The following is a 20,058-nucleotide window of genomic DNA, read 5'->3' as shown; positions in this document are numbered from 1 at the left end:
GATGATGTATATCCCTGAAAAAGACACATGTAATTTAACGGGACAAAGCCACATTCTGCAGGTTACATCATGGGTGCAGTCCAGGATAAATCTGAAAGCAGAGATTTTCATACTGATCTATTACCATGTCACACTGACCCAACTTTTTTTTAAATTGAAGCTTGTAATATATAAATATGGCAATATTTTAATATTCTTTATATATCATCTTGCCTCAAAAACACTGCCATTGTATTAAACAAAAAATAGGAATTCTGGTACAGCTGTTCAGATTGTGGCTGGTCTCTTCTTTAGCATGTGCATGTCCAAACCACTAGTCTATCACATGATCTAAAACATCTTCACACACCAGTGTCACCACAAAGTGTTTTATTTCAGAATATTTAAGGCAATTATGAAACCACTGCATAATTACAAGAAAACACTCAAGCACCACACACTGAAGAGAATCCATCTCACTGTTGGATAATTTTGGCAACCTGAAAGTTATAAACTGCATATAGAATTTATGGTCCATTTTCTTTAACTTAATGCCACTGGTGGCAAATACATGCCAAACATTCTTTTGAAAAAACATCAACAACAACAACAAAAAAATATTACATACAAAAATAAAAGCTTTACATTAAGCATGACAGTCTAATGTTTACTATGCATTATTTTGCTTCAAGTAACATCAGACTAAACAATGGGCTATATCACAATTGAGACAAACAAACAAAAAGCAACACTATTCCCAGCAATTTCTCCTTAAATGAAAGCTGCAGTGTTCATGACTCAGTTTTAATACTGACATTAACAGTAAACATATTATTTGTAAAGGGGTGTTGTGCAGGTTTAAAAATGTTATTTAGACAGCAAAGGCCTCAGAGAAACCAAAGAAGGTTTACAGTTAGACTGTTCTATAGGCAGCGGTGCAGAGCAATGGTGAATAGGCATGCAAGGTAAACACTGAAGGAGGAATTGCATTTCATCAAGGTAGCAGTATATAATGTCTGTTTGGCACTGACAAATGAATCAAGGGCACTCCGAGCAGACTTCTAGGAGGTCTGTAATCACAACCCAATCCTTCTCAAAGGCATTAAACATTCTATTCATCTTTAAACTTGTGCACAAATCTGTGTAGCAGCTTGGATGTTTAAGAAACATGAAAAATAATGACACAGGAAAAAAAAAAAAAAAGAATAGCTGACTAAGCTTATGCTGGTACAATAACACCTCTCCATCATCTGCTATCTGCAGTACAATCTCAATTTCAAATGATCTTTCTCATCATATTGTAGTCATTTCTCCCGTTGCCAAGCTACACCTCCTCGTCATCCTCCCCCTCTTCCTCGTTCTCAGGCAGCTGCACCTTCACCCAGCCATCTGTGGCCAGTCCATGCTTCTTTTGGTGCCGTTTGTAATTGTCCCAATGCCCTGTGGTGTAGCCACATTCCTGGCACTTGTGTGGTTTTTCGCCAGTGTGGCGCAGCATGTGGCGCTTTAGGTTCATGCTCTGGTTGCAGCTATAGTTGCAAACAGCACACTGGAAAGGCTTAGCCCCCGAGTGCACCCGTTGGTGCCTCTTGAGATTGGCCAGGTTCCCACAGGCATAATCGCACAGGTGACACTTGTAGGGCTTTTCGCCTGTGTGCACTCGGTGGTGGCGCTTAAGGTTGTCGAAGTGGGCGGACGCATAGTCACACTGGGGGCACTTGTAGGGCTTCTCTCCGCTGTGTGTCTTCATGTGTCTGGCCAGGTGGTTAGGGTAGTGTGTGAGGAAGGGGCAGGCGGCGCAGGTGTACACTTTGTCCCCCCGTTCGCCAGCAGAGCCTGGTGTGTCTTTCGTGAGCATCTCCAGGGTGCACTTTGCGCAGATCTGTGCAGAGGAGCCATCCTCATCATCCAGGGCCAGGCCACACAGCCGGCAGGTGAAAGGAAAGAGCAATGGGGGCAGAGCTGCGGCCTGCGTTCTGGCCTGCCCTTGCTCCAGTGCTCGGGAAGAGGACTGCTGCTCTGGCTTTAGGCCTGCAAACGCTTGAAGATACCTGCTGTCGCCTCCAACATTCAAACTTGCTTCTGATCGCATAGCGTCTGACCTCACAGGTCCTGACAAAGATAAATAAAGTTTACTACATAGTACTCCACCAGCACCACACTCACTAGATTTGAAAAAGCCTGAAATAATTCTAAAAAACCTCCTTAGTGTGACTCTACAACTTCTTTTCCACTTAAGGGCTAAATGGTTTTCATTAGGGAGAGCAACTGTTCAATGGCATTTCTACCTGGACACTCTTACAAACTGGCATGCTTAACTATTCTTGTTTAATGCAGCAGAACAGGCTCAATTAAGATGCTTGCCCTGATTTAGCAGCATAGTATATATATATAAAAAAAACAACCTAGTGAGGTCATTGTAACTGGACCTACAATGAAAAAGGGACGTACCTTCATTTGAGGCACTGGGAACATCTTGTCGTTTTTGGCCCACAACAGGACGTCGGAGGCTTTGGCCACTCGCTGGTCGCTGCATAGTCTGAGCAGGATTTGTGACCGTATGCATACGCTGGTGTCTTTTCAGGTTCCCCAGGGAACTGCAGGCAAATGTGCAGTGCTCACATTTGTAAGGTTTCTCCCCAGTGTGGATACGCAAGTGCCTCTGTAGGTTCACCAGCTGAGCAGAGGCATAAGAACACAGCGGACACCTGTAAGGCTTCTCACCATTATGAACCTTCATGTGCCTTTTGACATGATTTGTGTAGCGTGAGGAGAAGCCACATAACATGCATGAGTGGAGCTTCAGGGAGCCGTCCTCACTCCCCAATCTCTCTGTGCCAGTCCCTGCAGTTTGTGAGCCAGAGCCTGAGCCCGAGCAGAGTCCCCGTTGTGCCCTGTCCACCACACCACTCATGTTCCCTTTGCAGCAGCGCAGGCAGTACGGCCCGACCAGGTCCATGCCAGGTCCCAGAGGCTCGTCCAGGAGCTGAGTGCAGCCCCTGCAGGACAGGTATGGGGGGAAGTTGGCTTCAGACGTCCCCTCTTCGTGCTCATTCTCGACAGCATGTAGGTCATCTGCATCACTCTCCATGCTGAGACGACTGAAGGAGGAGCTCTCTTCGTCTCCCAGTTGGAAGCTAGGCAGACTGATATCAGCTGCACAGGGTAAGGTCAACAACACACAACAGGACATTAACTTAGACTGTGCAGCTGTGCAAAAAAATAATAGGCGAAAGAATACAACCCAAATTTTTCTTTTTCAAAAATGTAAATCTTAACTGTTGTCCTAGTCCTACGCAATATGCCGCCCTCCAAAAAAAGGGCTTTGCACATGTTTTCACAAACCTCTGCCAACAATGACAGTCATTGTTGCAGTGAAATGTCAAACATCAGCATAAAAGAGCAAGATTTTTTTTTTTTAAGAACATTTGATTTTTATACTCACGCAGTTAAAACATTTAAAGATGCCTCGGTATCCTTATGAGAAACAAAGAAAAAGTGAACTGTGATGAAGAAACTGAAAAGGCTTCAGCATTTTCTCATACTCGAAGAAACAGATCTCTCTTGTGCAGCCCTCTCCTCACACACGGAAGAACCAAGTGTGCGACTGAAGCCTGAGCTGGCCTTTATATTGGGCTTTTCAGAAACCCTCAGTGGATGATTACCCAGCCTAATGATAATGATGATGACTATAATGGCTCTGCTGATGATGATGAGGGGGTGGTGATGATGATGATGATGATAAAGACACCGAGAGGAGATGATGATGATGATGATGATGATGATAAAGACACAGAGAGATGATGATGATGATGATGATGATGATGAATAAATGCCTTCCTGTAATGGTGTCCTTGATGATGATGGCTGTCTTGATGACCCTTATAATGGTGGCACATTGCTTTTTTTCCCCATGATTTGCTATTTTCAGATTGTGTGCTCTGACAGAATGCTACAGCCAGAGATATTTCTAAAATGCTGAGCTCCATCTTTCAGCTGTGCATGAAAAAACACTCCCCCCTACAGATAATGCCATCTGAACCTGAACTTTAAATGCCCATATACGTATTATAAACAAACATGGCAAAGAAGAAAAAAAAAAGCATTTAATGCAAGCAGCAAATACAGTCTGTAAGATATGACATTAGTTATTAGGATCATGGTCATATCACAATACCACAAATGACATTGCTTAGGTCTTTTAATACAAATATTGGAATAGACTTTGATTTTAATCCCCAAGTCACATCATCTTTGGCCCAAGTATATAATTTTATGTTAGGCTTGGCATTTAGAAAAATGAATATTGATTATTAATAATAATAATAATAATAACAATAATAACAATAATAATAACAACAACCATAATATTAAGATGTAGGTGACAAATGGAGGCTGAACAGTTGACTACATAAATATTTTATGATAGTTATGTTCATAGTATAACAGAATTTCAAATATAACCTTTCATTAATTCTTTTTTATGCCTCTAATATTTAGCAAAGTGTTGCAATCTAAAACAAGAACACTAAAACAGCTACTGTACAGAGATTTGCTGCAGTAGACCGGGAGTGTTTTTCTGTTTAATGTAGATATAATATTGGAGATGATGATATTCTATAGAGGTGTAGTTCATTATAATGTCTGCGCAACCCGCATTTATAGAACACTATTCATTTTTGTTTGTCAGCAGCTTGACATTAGTGTGGGTGTTTTGCTTCTTTGGCTCTTCAAGATTGGATTTCAGTGTTAACAAAATGCTTTTCTCTCTGTGAGATTTTCACAATGTGCTTTACTAAGTAGGTATACAGAGATTCTAGGGGATTCTTAGTAATAATGTGGATTAGTCCACACCATCGCTCTGGTGAAAATGCAAAAATCTTGTCTCACAGGGCCAACTGTGCTCTCCTAACGAGAATCTTGATAAGCCAAAAGTTGGTTGAACTTTTGATGATGGATTGTGGCAAAATCTGCTGTGAACAGGCCTATACATGCTCTAATAAAGAGCCAAATGCCCCATTGCCCCTCACTTTGAGCTCTTCCTTTGTGAAGTGTTGAATTAGTTTAGATTAGTTTGTTCCCAACCTAATATTTTTATGGTCTCACCCACCTTTAGCCCACAATTTATTATCTTTGTCCAAAGATGTTCTCATTCAAGATCACATCTGGCCCAATGAGACTACGACAAGAAAATTATCTTCCACATTTGACAAGCATTGTACAAAGATACATTCCTGCAACTACTTTCTCTCACCAAAAAAAAAAAAACTGATCTCACCTGCAAAAACAAATGTATCACACAAACACTTTACTGTGCCTGCTATGCTTCATTTTTGCTTGAATCATGTACAAAACACACTTGCGTGGCATTTTCACTCACAAAACAAATTTAAAAAAACTAAATTGCTAAATGAAATTGTCACACAATCTAGACATTACTGTATTACTCTGTAATGTATGAGCTTTTCATGCATGAGCTGTGCCAGTAATTACCTCAGTACTGTACCAAGTCTCATGCAGGTAAATTGTTGGGTCAGCTTAACTGGGAATTCCACTCCAGGTCATGTTCACCTTTAACGTCTTCATGTTTAATTACTGGTAAATACCCAAGTAAAAGTCCATGTGTGAAACAGGCTAAAAACACCAACTAAACCTAGCAATTAACTAGCCTAGGTCAAATGATCAGGATACATGAGTGTTTGTTTGTTATTTTAGTGTTAGTTTCTTTCATTTTTTCCTTTTTTGTTTCTCTTAGTTCCGACTACATAAAGAAGGTACTACACCAGCCTTGCCTGGACTTAATGGTAAACAGCAGACATGTAAGTCGTATTGACAGCAGACAGATAAGTGCTTTTGATGATATGGACAATGCCTCCTTACTTTCTACCATTCATTTCTTTTTCTACAGTAATACTAAAGCTGACGGTAGAAATATGCCTAAACTGCTCATTACAGTACAAATAATTCCCACAATACTAAACAGAAAAAGATGTCACCATTAGATTAATCAAATCCTGTGCAATTAGGAAATTAAAGAAAAGTGTGCAGTCAGAACACCAGTAACTGAATTCCTGTACCCTTCCAAAATACCAGTCCCTGCCCCCCAATATGTAGAGCTTTTCTTTAATTCTAATTTAATTTCTTTAATTCTTTAATTTAATCTTTTCTTTAATTTCCTAATTGCACAGGATTTGATGAGTCTAATGGTGACATCTTTTTTGTGTTTAGTATTGTGGGAATTATTTGTACTGTAATGAACAGTTTAGGCATATTTCTACCCTCAGCTTTAGTATTAAGGTGAAAACTTAACCTTGTTTCATTCAATATGAAGTCACTAAATAACAAAACACCTTTGATCTTCCTAAAGAGCATAAGCTTGATTTTGTTTCTAACGGAAACTAAATGAAAAAGCTAAATGAAAATGGCACAGCAAACCTGAAGCTGAAGCGTACTTGCATCCTGAAAACTACAAACTTATGCATACAGTAAGACAGAGAAAGTAAGGAGGAGTGGCATGTAATTATAATAGTGACTTTAACTGCAAAAATACCACTGTTGGTGAATTTACATCTTGTGATCAAGCTTTTTGTGATTAACACTTCTGTGTTGTAAACTGTAATATTTAGACCTCCCAAGTTAAACCGTACAACCTAGTTTCTGAAAAAAGTTGGGATGCTGAGCATATCGTAAAAGAAAACAGGACGCAATGACGTGCAGATCATTTAAACCCTATATTTAATTGAAAATATTACACGGACAACATATCAAATATTGATATTGAGAAATTTTGTTTTTGAAAAATACATGTTTTTAAAAGTTGTGACAGAGCCATGTTTACCACTGTGTTGCATCAGCTCTTCTTTTAACAACACTCTACAAGTGTTTGGGAACTGAGGAGACCAATTACTGTACTTTTGAAAGTGAAATGTTTTCCCATTCTTGCTTGGTATAAGATTTCGGCTGCACAACAGTTTGGGGTCTCCTTTGTCATGCTTCTCATTTCATAATGGTCTCAATGCTTACAAAGGGGACAGGTCTGAACTGCAGGCAGGCCAGTTTAGCACCTGGACCCATTTACTACAGAGTCATACTGTTTTAATATGTGCAGCATGAGGTTTGGCATCGTCTTCCTGAAATAACCAAGGCCTTCCTTGAAAGACATCATCTGGATAGCAGTATATATTGTTCAGCATTAATGATGCCTTCATAGATGTGCTAGTCATCTAGGGGGGGGGGCATTTCTGGATCTTGTTAATATATCATTTCTTATTTCTGGACCCTGTTAATATATGGTTTCTTATTTCTGGATCCTGTTAATATATGGTTTCTTATTTCTGGATCCTGTTAATATATGGTTTCTTATTTCTGGATCCTGTTAATATATGGTTTCTTATTTGCATTGTAGAGTTTTAATGCAGCGATGAACTGTGTTCACAGTGGTTTTTCGGAACCCTTTCTGAGCCCATACAGCAATTTCTACTAAAGAATCATGTCTGTTGTTAATGCAGTGCCGTCTGAGGGCCCGAAGATCATGGCCAGCCAATACTGGTTCTTTTCTGCCTTGACCCTTGCATACAGAGATTTCTCCAGATTTTCTGAATCTTTTAATGATATTGTGACTGTAGATGATGTTTTTTGCTATTATACGTTAAGAAAAGCCCTATTTGCCTGTGCAGTATTTCACAGAGTGGTGAACCCCTCCCCATCTTTACCTCTCAAGGATGCTCTTTATATGCCTAGTCATGTTACTGACCTGTTAACCAATTAACATAATTCATGGTGAGACTTCAGTACATCAGACAGTAGTGTTCAATTCATCAGACTCCTGGAGACATTTGTTTTGAAACAGCATGAAAACTGCTTTGACACCTGAGTAGTTTACAAACATTTGTAATAGTGCAATGTAATGACAGTCTCTGAACTAAATTCAAGATTAAAGGAAACTCGCATTCTCACACCAGTCAAAAAATCTGAACGAATAAGGAAATGCACCAGCAAGAGAAACTGACAAAGCAATGATGGAGGAAAACTAAACTGCAGGTATGTTATGATATTCTCAAAGAGCAGATCTGCACCTACAACAATGCTGTAAAAATATCCAGAAAGCCATACTAGTCATTGATAAACAAATAACACTAAAGACCTTTTTTCTATCATAGACCAATTAACCCAACTTAACTGTGTGTCTCATTGTGATTTCTAAAATTTGCAAAGAGTTGGCGATTTACATTCAGAATAAATTAGCCTTGATAGAACTGAAACAAGTTTTAATAACTGTCCTGATAAGCCACCTACATCAGTAATCAATGACTTTGACTGTTAACAGACACTGAGATGAAGAAGCTAAGGGCATGCTTAGAGCTGACAGAGCATAGATAGCAAGCTAGATAACTGGCTTAGCCAAAGTATATAAGACAAATTTTGTATAAAAATTTAAATAATTCCCCTCAATCCTGACAGAGATTTACATTCACCTACTCAAGTTGTTTTACTCACAATGGTATTTGAATGTGGAGCACTAGGCTACGTTTACACAGTAGGTAAAAGTGGCCCGAATCTGATTTTCTGACCAAATCCAATTTTTTTTTTTTGGCTGTTCACATTATTTTTTAAATGTGATCTAAACAGATCAGCTCCTAAACCGCCCCTCATGCGCTGAAGAACAACACTTCGCGTGGCTCGTCCAGAGGTAAACAGTCATGTCGGCCAGTGAACGCCTGTCGCTCCCGGAGCTTCAGTTTCATCTCGCCAGCATCTCAGGAGCGATTATGAAGTTCCAGTGTCTGACAGCTGGGCTCTTCACCCACAGTGTGTTCGAGTTCACCGTAGAAATGGTGCGTTATTCGATCACGGCCACGTCTTTGGTTCGTGTGCTCGGATTCTTTATACCGTTCTCTGACGCTGCCACCTCGGGCGCCTCGGGCTCCTCCGGCCGTGCTCGGTCGCTTTGTTCGATGCTGCGATGAGTCTCTTCTCATTTTTTGGTACAGAATCATCAGCCTGAATATTTATGAGTCTCAGCAGCGCGAAATGTGGAGTTGGACTGATGTAAAAGTCGCATGAATTCGAATCTGGCTGTTCAGACTGAGTCGCGTTGCCGCAGATCGGATACGGATCGGATTTCAGTACCACATATGAAGGCGTCTCAAATTGGAATTAAAAATATCAGATTCAATGTTTTTTGCTGTTCACACTGACACACAGACACATTGTGTCACATATGAGGCAGAAAATCGGATATGGGCCACTTTTACCTGCTGTGTAAACATAGCCTAAGTTAGCAAACTTGGCTATCCATTCAGTAAAACTAGCTTAATAGACCATAAATACACATCCCTAAACAAAGATGTGAAGAGATTTAACAATATGTCAAATGGTGTCATCACTGCTATCTCAGTAAAGAAAAATCGAGTCAGAAATTCTCTCTCTACATCTTAGGGATGCCCATCCTAAAAGAGATGTATAAATGGTTTAAACTAATTATTATAAATTGAAAACTGAGCTATATAGGTAAAAAAATTAAACATTTAAATTGAGGTTAGATGCAGTGTAAATATTATTGTTTTAACGGTGGTAAGGCAAGTATTCATATACTTCAGAAATGCCAACGGCAAACAATGTTTTTCTTTAGGGCCTGAAACTGTGATGTCAATCTGTCCCATGAAATCCCGTCTGACAGCTCTGACTTTTAGAGTTGACATATTTCATTTCATTTATTCTTTTGTTTTGTTGTGCTAGAACATTGTGGCTGGGACACTACAGGAATTAAAAGCCTTTGACAAGGCATGTGGCCAATTAGGCAAGAGCACTACTATGCATGAGAAAGAAAATCTGGTCTACTACAGTGCATGCATTTGTTATCATATGCTAGAACATGGTCCAATCCTAGTTTAGGTAAAATGGCAATTTAATTTGAAGGTTAAAAATGCAGGCTGGTGTTGTCTTTGTAAAGCATCAATACAATCAACACTAACCTTTCATTAATACAAGCAATCTGTCCAATAGTACATATTATGCCTCAATACCTTCTTTTGTTGTCAATTCATGCTTTATTCTTCCCCATTTTGCTCTATTTATAGTCCACATCCCATTCTATTACCAAACAGAAGGCACTTAGTCACAGACTCCCATGGAAGAAAGATATTAGTAGAGGTACCAGACTAAGCCTATCTTCTACATTAGGTAGCAGCAATACAGGACGATAGAGGTGGTGGACGATCACAACAGCAAAGACTGTGTGGAAGAAGGCAGTGGTTAAAAGCTACATGGGCAGGCACAACAGAATGATTATATGATAAATGGAGGGGAGCAGGGTAGAGTGGGAGCTTAAATATGATATTGCTAAATAGGGGTGTGAACACTGTCCTATTTTCAAAGGACTGTGAGGAAAACAACTCAATAGTTTTGACTGCCTGAAGCTCTTGCAAGCATCTTGGCAGCTTGGGTTCTCATACCGCTAGCTGTCCGAGTAGCACTCTTACACTGATTTACCCTCTTTGCTGCTCTGCTTCTGATTAATGAGCAGTAGCAGTGCTGCTGGGCACACCTGCACTCTTAAAGCCAATAAGAAAAGAAACAGAATTTCAGACTGAAACACAAGGGTCTCTGAGCTAGCTTTTGCTCTGCAAGAAACAGGGGTATAATGAGAGGTGAAACATTTTATTTCATGATTATTACATGATTAGAACAGTTCTTTTTCTTATTACATTTGTAGTAACACTTTATTTGAATGGTCCACTGTAGATTCTTTGGAAATGTTCAGTATATACTTAAGTATAACCCCAATTCCAATGAAGTTGGGACGTTGGGTAAAACAAATAAAAACAGAATACGATGATTTGCAAATCCTTTTCAACCTATATTCAATTGAATACACTACAAAGACAAGATATTTAATGATCAAATGGATAAACTTTATTGTTTTTTGCAAATATTCACTCATTTTGAATTTGATGCCTGCAACACATTCCAAAGAAGTTGGGACAGGGGCATGTTTACCACTGTGTTACATCACCTTTCCTTTTAACAACACTCAATAAGCGTTTGGGAACTGAGGACACTAATTGTTGAAGCTTTGTAGGCAAAATTCTTTCCCATTCTTGCTTGATGTACAAGTCTCTGCTGTCGTATTTTGCGCATCATAATGCGCCACACATTTTCAATGGGAGACAGGTCTGGACTGCAGGCAGGCCAGTCTAGTATCCGCACTCTTTACTACGAAGCCACGCTGTTGTAGCACATGCAGAATGTGGCTTGACATGGTCTTGCTAGAATAAGCAGGGACGTCACTGAAAAAGACGTTGCTTTGATGGCAGCATATGTTGCTCCAAAACCTGTATGTACCTTTCAGCATTAATGGTGTCTTCACAGATGTGCAAGTTACCCATGCCATGGGCACTAACACACCCTCATACCATCAGAGATGCTGGCTTTTGAACTTTGCGCTGATAACAATCCTTTGTAAATAGTCCTTTTCCTCTTTGGCCCGGAGGACACGACATCCATGATTTCCAAAAACAATTTGAAATGTGGACTCGTCAGACCACAGGACACTTTTCCACTTTGCGTCAGTCCATCTCAGATGAGCTCGGGCCCAAAGAAGCCGGTGGTGTTTCTGGCTGTTATTGATATCTGGCTTTCGCTTTGCATGGCAGAGTTTTAACTTGCACTTGTAGATGGAGCGACGAACTGTGTTCACTGACAATGGTTTTCTGAAGTGTTCCTGAGCCCATGTGGTAATATCCGTTACAGAATGATGTCGGTTTTTATTGAAGTGCTGCCTGAGGGATCGAAGGTCACAGGCATTCAATGTTGGTTTTCTGCCTTGCTGCTTACTTGCAGAGATTTCTCCGAATTCTCAGAATTTTTTGATGATATTATGGACTGTAGATGATGAAATCCCTAAATTCCTTGCAATTGCACGTTGAGAAACGTTGTTCTTAAACTGTTGGCATATTTGCTCACGCAGTTGTTCACAAAGTGGTGAACCTCGCCCATCCTTGCTTGTGAACGACTGAGCCTTTCAGGGATGCTCCCTTTATACCCAATCATGACACTCACCTGTTTCCAACTGACCTGTTCACATGTGGAATGTTCCAAACAGTCTTTTGAGTATTCCTCAACTTTCCCAGTCTTTTGTTGCCCCTGTCCCAACTTCTTTGGAATGTGTTGCAGGCAACAAATTCAAAATGAGTGAATATTTGTAAAAAACAATAAAGTTTATCTGTTTGAACATTAAATATCTTGTCTTTGTAGTGTATTCAATTGAATATAGGTTGAAAAGGATTTGCAAATCATTGTATTCTGTTTTTATTTATGTTTTACACAACGTCCCAACTTCATTGGAATTGGGGTTGTAACATTCAACTGAATAGTCATTAAAAGCCACTGAACTTAAAGTTGAATGTTCCATAGATGGTTCACTATAGATGCTTTGTAAATGCTCATTCAGCCTTTCAATAACATTCAACTAAACATCCATTAAATTTAACTGAACTTGAAGTTCAGTGTGAAAGAGTTTATTAAATCTGTCCCTAACACTAAACCTAACCCTATCCTTAATCTCCAGGCAAAACCTAATGTTGATAATCAACTGAAGATCACCAGAAAGTTTGTTAATGATTTAAGTAGCTGTACAGCATCTATAGGGGACCATACAAATAAACTCCGGCCCATTTGTTTTTTTAATATTATGAGAATATCAAATTGTGAACCCAGTAACATAAATGGAATCACATCATGGACTGAATGTATTGTTACACCCATATTGGTTAATGTCATTTTTCTCTGAATGTCTACTGGATAGCACTTTTGGTGTAACGTATTGAAGATCCAAACTCCAAGGCCAAGGTTACTGTTATGACGCTCTCCTCTAATCTTCAGGGCCTTGACTGCAGTTATTCCGCCACCCTAACAGAAAATAATCACTATCCTCCAAAAAGCAGCGGGTAACACATTTAGTCACACGCTGCAGTACTATGCTCAGCGTTCTCTAGCTCATTACACCTCAGTCTATTAGCAGAAACCAATGGCTAACTTGCTCCTAGACTTCCCTTGACACTAATGCCTTATTTACAGCTGCTACAGATTAGCCTTCATTATTACTTACCTCTGTCTCACTTTACTGTGCCACTCAACATACTGAGAATATGCTCTCGGTCTCTTTTCTCCCACTATGTCTAGTGACGCCACTACGCATTGATGAGCTCTATTAACTGGCCCTGGACAATTCGTCTCTTCCTTCTTTTTTGCACATAGCATAGAGGTTACAGTACTATAAACCATAGTGCAAATGAGCTGTTTTAGACTGGAAAATGTGCCTCTTTGAATGCCCATTTGGCAACTCTGGTCTCCCATATGAGGCCATTTGCTTCAACTTGTTAGTACATCCTTCGTTATGGGATTTGGATTGGTTGCTAGAGAACTCCTTTATGCCTTCTTGAGTAAAACAGTGTTACAGTTCCCACAGGACTGCAGAATAAAATTTTGCCCATTTTTGTTTGACTGCAAGCATAACAGCCCTTCTTTCAGCATTGTAATGTCATGCATCACTATACGCATTCAGTGCATCTTACAGAGTGTTGTTTAGCAAAAAAAAAACAAAAAACAAAAACAAAACAAAAAAAAACACACAAAATATTAATTTCTATTTTTGAACATTCAAAAATATATTTTCAAGGCAGCCTGATTTTGGTAGTAGGGGGGCTAATATGGAGCTTTATAAAATAAAATCCACAAGCAATATGTTCAGTATTAAGTATCAAAATGTCCAAAATATGTTAAAAATACAAATAATGAAAGTTAAACCAACCTTATTTTTTGACAACTGTTGCTCTTCATTTTCATATAAAATTAATTGGCATTTTGCCAGTTTTTGCTCTCTTTTTTTTTCAGTTTGCTGATTTTGCAGATTCATTTTTTGCATCTGAAATCTTTTCTGTCTGACTTCAATCCGAGGGAAATAACATAGCAGTAGCACAAACACAGCAAAGACTGAAAAATATCACTGACTACTGCCAGCTATGAGTTACTGCCGTGAGGCAGTTGATAGATAGTCATGTTTTATCACTAAAGAAGGAAATAATCTTGACATGTCATGGTTGGCCATTGCGTTCTGAGTATTATAAAGGCTGTTAGGTCAGCTTTTATTATTTCTTCCAGGTAAGTCACTGAAACTGGATTTCTATTTCAGCACGCCAGTTTACAGAATGCTGCAACTACAAATCACTGACATCACATTAATACTAAATAATAACTCAATTTAGTTCTAGTAGCCCTACATGACATTGCTAGGCAAGTCAGCACTAACAGCTGTAAGGCTTTTTTTTCAACAACTAAGTTCATGTTCTTCAATGTCCAAAATAAAGTTTTCATTTTAAACATGCCGACACAAGACTGTGCTTCAAGGAGTGTGCGTCCCAAGTCCTGTTACTCCAAAGCAGTTGCCCAATAGACAGTGCAGAATGACACCCCCTGCTAAGACAAGTCTCCTGAGAAATTGTGCCATAAGTCAGAGGCAAAAGAAAGATTCTGGTTTTAGAAAAGAACAATTCCAAAAGCAAACAATAACAGTAAAATAGCAAAAAAACAAAAAAAAAACATTAATATATAAAGACTGGAAAAATTAATAATACATTAATGTCAAAATAAGTAGTATATTTTTGATGAATGATTGAAAAATGATTTAACTCTCATTATATCTTGGACAATTGTTAAACTTTTGTTTGTGGATTGTATTTTATTTGAAACTTTAGGCACAAAATGAACTCTGCCCTATACCCTCCAACACCAGTACACTTGGACACACCCATTCAGCAATGGGTGCAACCTCTGGCACAAACAAGAAGCCATCCATAGCTCTAGGCCAAAGCTCTTGGAGTTATCCTTTTTACAGTTTTGCTCCTCACTCCTCAAAACACAATCAATTAACTAAATGTGTGGTCTATATTGTTTCAGTAGGAAGATATGCATGAAGGACATTGGCATAATTAAAATGTCCTTATATAATCATCCCCACAGCTCAGTAAGAAACAGTCACCACTGACAACCATCTTAAACAACAACTTTAGAAATGACGAGTTCTAAAAGTATGCCTAAAAGTATAAGGCTGATCACATGGTGGCACTGACTTTGGTCAGTAATTCCTAAACTGTGAAACATGTAATTGTTTATGTTCACTTATATTAGAAGTTCTCATATAAGTGAAATGTCAGAATCTTACCAAATAGATCTTATGAATCCTTGGTAACCTGATCACCAACAGGCTATGCAGATATTATGAGTAAGTGAAGTAACACAGAAATTAATTTTGGCAGGTGTGCAGCCCATTTATCACAACCCACTAATCAGGGGGTTAGTAAGCTTGGGATGCAAGCAATGGATGCCTCGTTCAATCCAAGAAAGCATGCAAATTTTTATGAAACTTGCAAAACAGAAATAACCCAGAAATGGTCCATCTAATAAAATTTAAAAGGTTCCATATGTTACACTCAAGATAATATATGAATCTTACCAACCACAAAACATATGAATCAATCAGCTGTCACCAGTGGAACCACAATTTCTGTACAACAAGTTCTAACATGAAATGTAACATATAAAAAATAATCAAGGTTTTTATCAATCCAATACAAAATTTCCAGTATAAACCAAGTTGAACTGAATTATTACCATCAGCCAATCAGAATGCACATGCCTCTATAGAGGCTTGGCAATGGCAGTCAACAAACATTTGCAAAACCGTTACCTTATGATACTGTACACTACCAAAAAAGGACAAAGGAAATCCAGTCAAACTATTCAAAACCTAAAATGATGGGGGAAAAAAAAGAGTGCAGACACCATGAATGATTAACATTAGCACTTTCTTGCAAAGCTGTTGTTGGCAGTTACCACTTTGTAGTAAGAAGTAATTTGCTTTTTCCAGCACTGTGGTTCAATTTTGGCCCATTCCTCCTAGAAAACATCTTCATTTACCCAAGATTAAAATGCTCCAAGCACTTTCACCTTCTCCTCAGAAACCAGTCTTGAGTTATTCTGGCTGTATGTTTGAGGTTATCTTGTTAAAACATTCATCTTCTGCCCAGATTCAGTTTCTTGGCTGATAAATTCTCCTCGAAAACTACTTTTACCAAGACAAAGAAGGTCAAAACAAAACTAAAGCATAATAGAGGTTAAGAATATTTTGACAGCACTCTGTGCTGTTTATCAGAGCATCGTCACTCCCCAGTTTCTGTTTTCATTACTCAAATGCCTTAGCTGGCCTGAGAGCCATGCTACTGTTATTCCTCACTATTCCTAATAAACAGCCACACATTCTCTTCATTATTTACCACTTTCGCTGCAATATTTTATCTGATGAGTTTACATCAACATCACATGCTAAAGTAATAAGATGGGACAGTGAGGATTGTGTCTGCAGTATCTGGGATTTTTAAGCTCGAAAAAAGAAAAGTCAAATCACCATTTTGCAACATAAATAAATATAATGACATTATGCTGGTAGTGAACTATGCTGTCTGTAACAGGTGCCTAAAACCGATAGAAATGGACAGTTACAACACACATTAGGTCACTACTGCAATTGTCTTGAAGTCAGGATTAAGGAAATGTTGTGTAGTAACTGTGTAGTAAACCCTAACCCTAACCCTGAATTCAGTCCGAACTGAAGTTGTCATGGTGACTAAACAGATAAAATTTCAGAGTTAAGATGTTTCTGTGATACAGGCCCAGATTTGTGTAAATGCTTGTGTGTAAAAATATAGATGCGCGTGTGTGTGCTTCTTTTTTGTAGAGTAATTCTGTGTGGTGTGTAGCTATGGAGAGAACTGTGATGAAGACTGCTGGCTTCTTTCTTACCATTTATCAGAGAGTGTGACATCTTGTGTGGCCCACCTGTCCCATTAGTTGTGGTTTTAATGAACTTTCTGCTTGTATATTTTCAAATAAATTGTACTAGCAGGGATATTTAACGTCTTTGCTAGGGGTATTTTTCCATTTGAGTGTTTGTTTTACCTTACTCTAAACCCATAGGTCGTCAGGACATGTTGGAGAAATGGCTCCCAATCAGGGTAATGCCTGACTGAATCCATGGAGTAAACCAAAGTGAATCTTTGTGATTTGGCTTGAGTTAGAAAGTAACTTGTGTTTCTTTTTATTTTAGCAACACTTCGTGAATGAGAAATATCTCTGCTCGAACCTTTCTCAACACTCACCTGAAAACTTCTCCAGGCCTATGATCTTGCTGTCATTATCAGGATCTGAGAAGTCGAGGTCTTGTCCCAGAAGAAAGTCACCGTCGAAGGTAAGGTTTGTTGTGGTGTTGTTAATGCCTACGCCATCTTTAGAATCCACTGAAAAGCAGCACAGAAGGACTTATAGGCTTGTATGGATGTTTATAAAAGCCACACAACTGAATGAAAAGTTGCTATTAAGAAATTCTGAACTAATGACAAGAACAACTGTTTGGGCCTAATTGCAGCCCTTGAATGATTATGAAAATAAGCCTCTCAATATCAACGGTTTCATTAAGCTGGTTTGTTTTTCTGGTGCTGACATTTTGCTGCCATCTACTGGACATAGTATCAGGAGTTAATACAAAGCGTAAAGAAAACCCATGAAATTCTCCAGATGCACCTGATTAAACATCAAGTGTTCAACGAGGCAGCCTACTGTTTCCAGTGGAATGCAAATACAACAGTTACATTTATTTGCATATATTATAGCACTCGTTCTTTTTCATACAACGTCCCCCCCCCCCAAAAAAATGTGAATTACATTTCTGAGGCAGCTACTATACAGTCACTGTATAAGGTAAAAAAAAAAGCTGCATAAAATAGAAGACGATTTGTGGAGATACAAATGAGAGGACCTTGAGCAGATAGTGCAGAATTACATTTGGAATAGGACTACTTTAATATCGCATAGCCTTGCTATGACAGGACACAGCCACTGAAACAAAAAAAAAAGTCTTTTTTAACCCAACTCATCTATTATGATTTATATGTTTAAACCAACATTAAATTGCTTACACTTTACAGGTTGTGGATTCTGCTGTTTTCTTCTTGGCATCTTCCAGTCAGCCTTTCTTGATTTGTAGCCTCTACCACAAGCCCTCCAACTATCAGCTCATTCTTCGAAACAGAAACGGTTAAACAGTTTAGTTTAGCTGCAGTGAAGGTGAGCAGCCCAGACCCCGTAGACACTGCGCCTTTCCACAAGCACAGGCAACACAATAATCATTAAGTTCTCTCAGCACTCGCTGTCACACTGCTAGCCATCAAGCTAAAAATGTCACATCTCATAATTCAAAACCAGCAGCAGTGCAAGCTAAACATCACCGCTTCCTTTCTGCAAGGTTTAAATCGTTTTCTGCGTATTATAAACAGCAGGTCTGCGACACAAAGCTGCCTGCCGCAACGCAGCAAACTGACAGTCGAAAGGCTCATTTGTGTTGTGATCCAGCAAAGCAGCCAAGCTGGGTAGCCACCTAACCTACATCATCAGGCTAACAGGATTTCATCAATATTGTACCTCCTGTTTGTGTCCAGGCCATCAAACAGCACTTCTTCTGTGTGTAAAGAGAGCAGTTTCAGAGAAAGCGAATGTTAGCTGTCCGCCATTCCGTATGGTGCCGGGCATGAAGAAAGGCAATTAATGCTCTTTTTTTCACAACTTAATTGATTTCCAGATTGCCATTGTATACATTTTCTTCCGCTATTTTACGTGTATCCGTTTCCCGAACTTACGTACATACGTATTTGTAGTTCGTGGTGATGGGGGTTGTAGTCGTCTTACACTTGTCGACATTTTGCCAGGCAAGCTGCTTTTAAAGCGTTCAGAATGCATAATATGCGAAAACAGTAGGTCACAGCTGCCCAGCGCACTTCATAGAAAAGATAAAAAACAAGAGGTTTGTTTATTAAATTTGTAGAAAGGAGGAATTGATGTTGATGATAATACCATTGATTGAATTGTTTGATTTAAGAAATATATATATTATGGTGATAATAACTATGATGATGATTACTCTGTAAAGAGATTTTGTGAAAAGTCGCTGTATAAATAAAACACATAAAAAATGATGATGATAATAACGATAATCTATTGATGTGTTATATATATGTTGTATATGAGTATACTATTACATATGTAATGTGTGTGTGCGTGTTTATTTGTATTTTTAAACATGTATAAAACACCCAACATTAGGAATGTCCTTATGTCCTAAGCACGTTTAAAGAGCCCACGGTAGTGATGCCCTTCAGTGAGTGGAAGAGGCTTCTGCTGCGGTTCTCTGCAGCAGGTCAGTCCTGGGCCAGCGCTGTAGTGTGGGTTTAACAGCGGAGGGAAGGGGAATCTCTGAGGTTAACGGAGATCCTCCGCCGTTAACGGGGATCCTCCGCCTCAACGTCACATGCAGCGTTTTTCGGCCCACGGCAGCGCGCGCTCCTCTTTCCGCTTCACGGCCAAATGTGTTTTACAGCAGTGGGCGGGTCGGCGCGGGCGCGAGTCTGTGCGTGCTGGGCTTTCAGTGGGAGGAGCTAACTGACGGTGCTGAGCAGCAATAAGATAACGCCGTGAGCGGAGGTAAGAGACACATTTCTGTGTTATTTTCCCTTCTCTTTTAGCCACAATGTCCTGTTTATAACCACGGCGGTGCGGTCAGTTATCTGTCAGTGAGCAGCTGAAACGCTCGAGTTTGTCGAGACTGAGCTGCAGGATGTAGCGTAATAACCTTGCCACTCCCTGCAGTGCTGTGATGCCCGGGCAGACCCTCTGATTAATTATTAAAAATGATGTTCTGCGCTGCTTTTCAGCTGAATGTCGGCATTCGAGTGTAATTAATTCTGTTTCCTAGCTTTCGCCGCCGTGCGCTGTTGTCCCTCAGTCGGAGGGGAAGCGGTCCTCTGCGATTCGTTGCAGTAGATGATGGTCAGTCAGTGCTGATTAGAGCAGCATGTGCTGGAATAAAGGACAGAACTCCAGTGATTTACTGACGCGCCTCTGAAAGCAGTGCGGGAATCGGGAGGTGTGTCCTCTGAAAGCTTCTGCCCTGATCTGATGCTGTCTGAACGGTTT

The 20,058-nt window shown here is 39.5% G+C and overlaps 2 protein-coding genes across 4 annotated transcripts in view; one reads left to right on the top strand and one right to left on the bottom strand.

The window, feature by feature from the left end:
• Positions 1-352: 352 nt before the first annotated feature.
• On the bottom strand, positions 353-18,849 carry znf513a (zinc finger protein 513a). 2 transcript variants are annotated; one of them, XM_017710503.2, is made up of 5 exons: positions 18,511-18,849; positions 18,009-18,110; positions 17,193-17,330; positions 2,431-3,135; positions 353-2,091 (listed from the first exon to the last, which is right to left on the bottom strand). In XM_017710503.2, the coding sequence occupies exons 2-5, from the start codon at positions 18,046-18,048 to the stop codon at positions 1,304-1,306; spliced, it is 1,671 nt and encodes a 556-aa protein (XP_017565992.1). In that variant the 5' UTR covers positions 18,049-18,110; positions 18,511-18,849; the 3' UTR covers positions 353-1,303. The 2 variants fall into 2 exon arrangements, with proteins under 2 accessions (XP_017565992.1, XP_037394102.1); XM_037538205.1 differs by lacking the exons at positions 17,193-17,330; positions 18,009-18,110; positions 18,511-18,849 and adding an exon at positions 3,425-4,246.
• Positions 18,850-19,314: 465 nt separating this feature from the next.
• The window catches only part of si:ch211-278j3.3 (E3 ubiquitin-protein ligase RNF19B), a 30,817-nt gene continuing 30,073 nt past the window's right edge, over positions 19,315-20,058 (top strand). Inside the window, exon 1 of one of the 2 annotated variants that reach the window (XM_017710504.2) lies at positions 19,315-19,566. The gene's annotated coding sequence lies outside the window, so the exon portion shown is untranslated. The remainder of the gene's footprint in view (positions 19,567-20,058) is intronic. The other variant, XM_017710505.2, reaches the window with a different exon arrangement.

Source organism: Pygocentrus nattereri, chromosome 4 (genome assembly GCF_015220715.1).
Source record: "Pygocentrus nattereri isolate fPygNat1 chromosome 4, fPygNat1.pri, whole genome shotgun sequence".
Taxonomy (NCBI): Eukaryota; Metazoa; Chordata; class Actinopteri; order Characiformes; family Serrasalmidae; genus Pygocentrus; species Pygocentrus nattereri.
Note: the sequence above shows the minus strand (reverse complement) of the source record. Positions and strands in the feature narration are given on the sequence as shown.